General features: G+C 42.1%; 1 protein-coding gene across 14 annotated transcripts in view; it reads left to right on the plus strand.

Moving 5' to 3' along the window:
- dab2ipb (DAB2 interacting protein b) overlaps positions 1 to 5,675 on the plus strand; it is a 143,535-nt gene extending 137,860 nt beyond the window's left edge. For all 14 annotated transcript variants that reach the window (XM_035608488.2, XM_035608494.2, XM_035608489.2 and 11 more), the window contains 3 exons: positions 153 to 355; positions 458 to 545; positions 2,554 to 5,675. In XM_035608488.2, the coding sequence (XP_035464381.2) occupies positions 153 to 355; positions 458 to 545; positions 2,554 to 2,721 (459 nt within the window). In that variant the 3' untranslated portion in view covers positions 2,722 to 5,675. The remainder of the gene's footprint in view (positions 1 to 152; positions 356 to 457; positions 546 to 2,553) is intronic.
- Positions 5,676 to 7,895: the final 2,220 nt, after the last annotated feature.

Consider the following 7,895-nt stretch of genomic DNA (forward strand, 5'->3'; position numbering starts at 1 on the left):
TTCTTTTTTTGTTCTCGTCGTCTATGGTAATGAAGAAGGGGGCGCCCGCTGATAGGGTCGACCACGGTGATGATTATCATGATGGCAGTGACACCAGCGCTGATGATTTCCCCCCCCCCCCCCCCCCCGTCTCACTGCCTCTCTCCGTTCAGTACCAGCAGGAGATCGCGCTGCTGCAGGAGAAGCTGCGGGCGTCGGTGCAGAAGCTGGAGGAGTACGAGGCCCGGCTGAAGGGTCAGGACGAACAAGCGCAGAAGGTGCTGATGGAGTACCAGGCCCGGCTGGAGGAGTCGGAGGAGCGTCTGCGCCGACAGCAGGACGACAAAGACCTCCAGATGAAGGGCATCATCAGCAGGTAGGCGGGAAGAGGCTGTTCATTTGAAATACAGCTGCGTGGCCTCTTTATTTAAATCTGCTCTGACTCTGTGACTCTGACCGTGCCCAATCACATGTCCAGGTTAATGTCAGTGGAGGAGGAGCTAAAGAAGGACCATTCAGACATGCAGGCGGTCGTTGACTCCAAACAGAAGATCATCGACGCACAGGTCGGTTCACCCTTTTACAATAGGTTGAGTGACAGGACGCTGTGCAGCCTGCATATGGTTCTGTTGATGTGTTCCAAATCTGTATGTGCTGCCGTCGCTTGTGTCTTCTGCTCGAGGAAACAATGGGTCACGGAAACACAAAGGGATGTTTAATTCATCGCTGCCTCAGCTCTGGCATCGACAAGCTTGACTGGCTGAGCAGAGTATCTCAAGCTCCATCCCGCTCGCGCTTATAAAACCTACATTTACACATTTCCTGTCTAGTTTGTCTGTCTATATGTAGCTCATCTATAATCCATGGTGATTCCTACGCATATTTTAAAAAGTTTGGCGTTGTTTCCATTTGATAAAAAAGGTATTTGGGAATATATTCATGAATTAAGCAGAGAAGGATTGTGTGAGAAAACTGTCAATGGATTAAACTCTGCCGGAGTCTTTGTTACAGATTTTTCTCGATTCCATTTGTTCTATACTCTGTTGGGAAAAAGTGTCAATTATATGTCTGCAGACACAGAGAAACACATTGGAAATGAATGTCAGAGTGATTTTGGAAAAATTTGAATTATGCTGCAACAGGACACATACTGTACAAAAACCAAAAAAAACAGAAACAAACATAGAGGATGCTGATTTATCTCCTTCGTGCCTGAAGTAATGGGACTTTGCAACTGCAAGCAAACAGAGCACAGTAAGGCAACAAGATGTCTCAGTAAACAGGCAGAGAGAAGGAAAATAATAGGCTCATTATGAAGACGGGGAGGGAAGCTCGCTCCTGTGGAGAAGGCCAGCCTCCGTCGTACAGTGAAAACAATCGCCACATGCAGATTTGTTAATAGGGACATCATTTGTAGCATACATCCATTTTCATGTGGGTCCAAACAAATTTGACCCGTAGGATATGAGTCACACACATACAAGGTACAGTCTTCTGTAAAACTTTAATTCGTTTTTTGGAATGAAATTAACTTAATCTAAATGATTAAGATTTAAATGTTACTGAAAAAACAACAAAAATAAAGGCACATTTCTGAAATAAGACATAACACTAAATTAATATTCTATTCACCATATCAGTGTGATCATGCCGTGTGCATCATGGCATGACTATTTACTTTTTTTGAATTTTTTTTTTTTGTTCCTTGGTAATTCAATAGCTGCTATAAAAAAGTATTGTTTCTACAGCCTCAGGGTCAAAGTACAGGTGGCTGTCAAGTTCAACATCCTCCAGTGCATCAGCAGTGTAGCGTCACCTACTGTACGTCTCACAGCACAACCTTGTTCAGGTGGTTGGCAGACATTCACGTTTTCAATGTCAATGTCAAACCATGGGACATGAAGCTAATTGATAGAAGTTTTTTTTTTGACATTTTGTGTGAAAGAAAATTTCCCACAAATTTGTGCCAATAACCACATTTCACCCACCTACTCGTGAACTGTAGGGGGTTCCAAAAGTTGAAATAAGCTATTTACAGCAAGTCTGTGTAGTTCAGGGTTTTAGGGCCTCGCGCTTGTACTGTACGGCCAGGGCTCTCGATAATGCTAATAATAATAGTAATATTAGTAATTATTATAAGTAATAATAATATTTGTAATGCACTTTACATTAAAAACAAATCTCCAAGTGCTACGGATTAAAACGACAGTATAAAAAGACAGATAAAAAGCAAACATAATAAAATGTGAGCATAAAAAGCTGCAGCCAGCGAGGTTTGTTAAAAGTCCTGTTATTAGAGGAAAATCTTTTTTTCTTTTTTTCAACTCTCCGTCATCTGTGGGACCCTCAGATGGTCGGGGGGGGGGCATTCCACAGACGGGGGGCGGCTCCATGGTACTGAGCTTAATCCAGTAAAGTTCCTTCTTGAGTCTCTCGCATAACCTCCTAAAAAGAACAGATCATTGTGGCGAGCCCCTAAATTTAGATCCAGTTTATTTTTTACTTTCTTTCTTTTTTTTTTATGAGACTCAATGCTATGTTTCTCTAACTGTGATTTTTTGTGTGTGTTTGCAGGAGAAGCGCATAGCATCCCTGGACGCAGCCAATGCCCGTCTGATGAGCGCTCTGACCCAGCTGAAGGAGCGCTACAGCATGCAGACCCGCAACGGCATCTCCCCCACCAACCCCACCAAACTGCAGATCACGGAGAACGGAGAGTTCAGGAACAGCAGCAACTGCTAAGACCGACCGGCGTGCGAGTGTGTGTCGAGTGCCTGCGAGTGTACAGCCGTTCGATGGGAGGACGTCTACGTGCGTGCATGGATGCATGCCCGTTTCAAATACCTGGGAGGGGTGCGCGTGCATTTTTAAAAAGGCAGACAGTATTTTTTAGAGGACATTTCCACTTCCTGGACACAGCGTGGGAGTGAGGACATCGCTCTGAGGAGCCAGCCAGAAGGGGGGCGGGACTGCAGTGCGATGGACAGATCATCAAGAGCCTTCGTCACGAGGGCGACGGCCCGGAAGCAGAGCGTGTACATATGAAACTCAAAGCTGTCCATCAGTTAAACACTTTGCCAGTCAGATGTGTGCCGTCGCTGGGACAACTCAAACCCTGCCTATGCCTGGGACAAACCACTATATCACTACACAGAGTGACGGCCGCCTGACACGGTCGCCATAGCAACCCTCCTCTCCTCCTCCTCCTCCTCTCTCTCGCTCTCTCTCTATCTCTCCAGCTGTTTATTCTGGTCCAAGTGGACGCACTTATAAACTTATAAACAATAACAGGCATTGAGGATTATTACTTTAGTTTTCTTGAGAGGATTTTACTTTCTAGTGCTTTATTCTGAAGTCCCTGTTTAGAAAGAACCAAATAGGAAGTACAAGAAAAATAAATAGATATTTTAAGTCTAAAAAGGAAATCTTTATTTCCCTTCTCACTCCTCGGGTGTGTTCCTGAGCATCCTACTGGACCCCCCCCCCCCTTCCAATATCGTGCACTTTGTGAAAAATTATTGGTACATGAAACGCCTTAAGTAAGGAACACACCTCGACTCTCCCCTACTTGTGCAAAAAAAAAAACACAACTTATGCTGTGGATTTTTAAAGGATACAAAAGGAAATTGTACACACTTAAAAATATATTATGAACACTAAAGTAAAAATGAATTCTATGTGATACTATATTAATGAAATTTAGTATAGATGTATGCATCTATTTTGTTTTCGTCTATAGAGTATACACACATAAACCTATATTTGATAATCTCAAATATATAAAGCAGCCCTTTATTCAGCAGTGAGATCGAGTTTTTCTTTTCTGTAGTGTCGCTCGCGTCAGAGCCCCGGAGGAGGAGACCGCTCCGAGCAGTGATCAGCACCAGTCGCCTCATCGCTCACACTCCCAAATATCCACGACGCTTTAAAAAACCCTTTACGCACAGTTTTGCACTACAGCCGAGAGAAATGTCAGCACAGTGGTTTGGAACAGCTCCGGCCGTAGTGATCGGACCCTCCGCCGCTGCTCATCACTGCTCTCAAGCCCAGATTGCGATTTGGGTTGTGGTCTCCTTCCCCTGGTAGCACACGAGCGATTGAGAGACGTGTTCAGACTCCATACTATACACTGGACTGGTGAGTCATTGTTAAAATGGCCTCCTTCGATACAACATTCTCTCTCTCCAACTGCTTTGTTCATCAGTGGTAGTGAAGTAATGCTGCATCCATACTGTGACTCTCGTAATCCTACAGTGGCATCACCTCTCCTCCGTACCTCTCCCATCTCTTTTTCTTACTCGCCCCCGCCCTCGTTCATCCCAGACTTCTTCTGAATGTGAGGATGCCCACTCACAGTTGGTCTCAACACGGGTTCCAGTCCTTCCAGTCTCTCTTCCTGTCATCGCGCCACCGCATCTCAGCATTTGATTTTGTATATTTTTGTAACAAGTTTTCTTACCTGTAACAGAATATATACACCCGGTGTGAGGCTCTGCATGCTTCATCCTTGCTCTAGCGCCAGCGGTTGCATCAGTATCACCATTATTATTTTTTTTTTTTGTTGCCGATTAAAAGGTGGTGACTATGATGATGATGATGATGATGATGATGATGATGAATGGCTTGCTGCAGACATATATAGTGAACATATGATAATTGAGTGTATCAAAAAGGCTGGACAGCCTTGGAAAGTGTAAATAAAATTGCCCACATTATTTTTACCTAATGTTAACGGAGCTTTTTGTAAATGTATCTTGTGCTCGGAACTCTGCTGTATCATTATGGATATTGTAAATACAGAAATAGCTCAAGTCGGTCATCTGTCCTCATCGGGTAAAACTATACAGTTTAACTTCTCCGTGTTCTCCCTGTTGAAGCTTATTGTTTTTGTATTTAGAGTTTAATATCGCTAGCCCCAAAAACCTATTATGTAGGAGTCGGACTCGTGGGAGGTCGTGGAGGATGTGGAGTACAGTCTCCATGATATTCACAAGCACAATCCTGTATCTCTCATCGCTCGAGCTCTATGCACTTTTACTTTCAGTGGTTGGTGTTTATCATTAGATTTTTGTCTTATTTTATTTTTTAAGCATGGCACCTATACAAAGGTGTTTTAAACAACTGTGGCAAAGTTTAAAACTGGAGAAAATTATTTTTTTGCTATAGCTCAGTCACAAACATTGTATCTGATAAAGAGAATCTACAATAAAAAAGAGAACTATATTACAGCTTTTTTTCAGTTTGAATAGAAACAAAGAGTTTAACCACAGACACATCTTTTAGCAAAAAAAAAAAGTCATATAGGAAGTTTCTCCTCCTCATATCTTACAGACGTCTAGTCCTGAAATAATATTGTGCAACTGCAGAGTTTAAGCCAGAATATGTAACTTTTGATATAGGAATGAACCCCCTTCTTCTTCATACAAATTAATAATTTAACACTCTTTTGCTGCTATGTTTACCAGTTGCTTTTTGTGCAAGCAAATGTTTTCGGAAATGTGGGGCAATTTCGGGGGGGGGGGGGGGGGGGGTTGGAATGGAATTTGGATGCCGATATTACAGCTTAATGTTTTATGTTGAGTCTTTTTTTTTTGGTGTCTTAAGTTTGGCTAACGTGATGACATTTGAAATACATTGTATGTGTTTTTTAGATATTTCTGTAAAAGGCAACGTTGATAAAGCTCAGACTTAGTGGCTCTTCTCCCCCTTCCCCTACTGTTAAAGTTCTACAGCTCAGTTTTTTATTTTTTTTGTAAAAGTTACATAGACTTGCTTTAAACTGCATTGTACAATAATAGAAGTCCTGTAGAACACTTCAGTTAATCTCCACAAAGTATAGATGCACTCTGATGTTTGGTTTCTCACGTAACTTATAAGTTCGTTTTTTTATCCAAATCCTGTTTTATGAGTCAGAAAACCCACGAGCTCCCGCTTCACACGGCTAGTCGGCCAGTCCGGCAGAGTATCAGTCCAAAAAAATATAAAGCTATAAACAGAGTAAAAGATGTTGTATGTTTTCTATTATCTTGTAGAAAATACTTTTGTAAGTATGTTGAAAGTATAGAGAGTATTTGCTGGATTATCCGCTTCCTTTCGACGACAGTGACAAAAACAATAATGTACAGAGGAATTTGTGTTGACAAAAACTGTGGCTGTGCAATTTATGTACATTCGCAATTAGACCTATTAAAGTTTTATTTAGCTATTTTAAAAACAAACAAAAAAAAGGCTCGCGCTCTTGTGTCTGTCTCTCGCATTGCTCACGTCGACGCTCAGATACATATTCCTTTTATGAAACTTAATTTTGAGCGCACGTGAGACGGGATCGCGTGTTCATTAAATACTCAGGCGGGTCGAGGTGGATGACGAGCAGCCGCAGAGAACACGTGCTCAGACTGGAGGCTTTTGACGGAGGGCCTTGGTTTGAGCAGCTCCTGCGTCTCAGAGAGCCTGACCTACTTACCGCCTGATTGTTATTCCCCACAGTGGGGAGGAAGCCTGACTCGGCCCCTCGCAACAACAACACAAGGATTTTGTAGCGAAATGTCTCTGTCGGCTTGCGGGAGCTGCAAATTGAGCGGATGGGAGGATTCAATATTATCACTGGGTTGTCATACAGTTACGTGATCAGATGGAGGAAGTGAGGCAGTGTCGTGTGTGTGGGTTTCTTTTTTTTTAAAGGAATGCTCTCGTGCTGGTAATTCTTCCCTGCGAGGGCCCACTTATGTGTTGGCCCCTGGGAGCCAACGTTTGGGACAGGGAGGCTAACAAAACAAGATACCGGTCGTAGCACTGTCCGGCGGCCATCGCTCGAAAAGTGTCAGAGGCCAGAAAACACCGCCACATTTATTAAGCCACTTGTTTGATGGCGAGACAGTTTGCTGCCAAGTGCAGAGCAACAGCCAAACGACTGTGCGCTTTAAATCCACTCCAAAACATCTCCAAACGCAAAGGCCAAAGGGAAAAAAAAGTGTTTTATGTATCTATTTAGTTTAAAACAAATAACCTCTTAAAGTCAGGACTACTTTGGCTTGAAAAATCTACAAGGCTCGAAATAATGGGAGGAGAGGGATGTAGAGGTTGGGGGGGGGGGGTCATGTACTACTTGCATTTGTTTTTTTAAATCTCGGGATAACAGAGCTTTTGTTTTCTCGTGATAACGAGATAATAACTCGTTAAGGAGATATCAGGAGAAAACAAACGGTTGTTTCCTCTCATAACTTATAATATTGAGCCTCAGATCGAATCCGGCTCCATGCGATCTTAAAACAGATTACATTCTCTTAAATGTATTTGTTCCTAGGTGGCTGTGAATGGCTGCTTACTTTTAAAACCATATTCTCCGCGATAGATATGATGTGCGACATGGAAATTGAATTGCCAATAATGTTTGTGAAGGAGTGACAGATTTTCGTCTGCTTTCTGTGACTTCAGAAATTCAGAACACAGGTGTGAATATTCTCTGAGTGAAAATTTCCACATACAGCTTCAAATTTTTTCCTACAACTCCGATATAAATGAGTGTGTGTTTAGCACCTTGATATTGCTTTTAGCAATGAAAAGTGCTCTATAGATGAAATGAATTATTATTTTTATTATTATTATAAATGCACATCCCTGGGTTTCCATTTAAACTATTTCACTCCGCATCAGTAAACTACGGTGGCCGAGAAGGGTCAACACAAATGCAAAAGCCAAAGTTTGAAAGTTTGAAGTATATATTGTGTGTGTATACAGTACTAAGTTTTTATCTAGGTTTACCAAATGAGCTGTCAAGTCTAAATATAGGGTCTAGTCATATATTGTTAACAAAAACCCATATTGATTAGAAATGATACATTTATATATATATATCATATAATAGTATTATAAAGAAATGCTACAACGGCGCATCTCCTCTCCATTCGCATCCTGGC

The sequence above is a fragment of the Scophthalmus maximus genome, chromosome 20, assembly GCF_022379125.1.
Source record: "Scophthalmus maximus strain ysfricsl-2021 chromosome 20, ASM2237912v1, whole genome shotgun sequence".
In the NCBI taxonomy this organism is placed as follows: Eukaryota; Metazoa; Chordata; class Actinopteri; order Pleuronectiformes; family Scophthalmidae; genus Scophthalmus; species Scophthalmus maximus.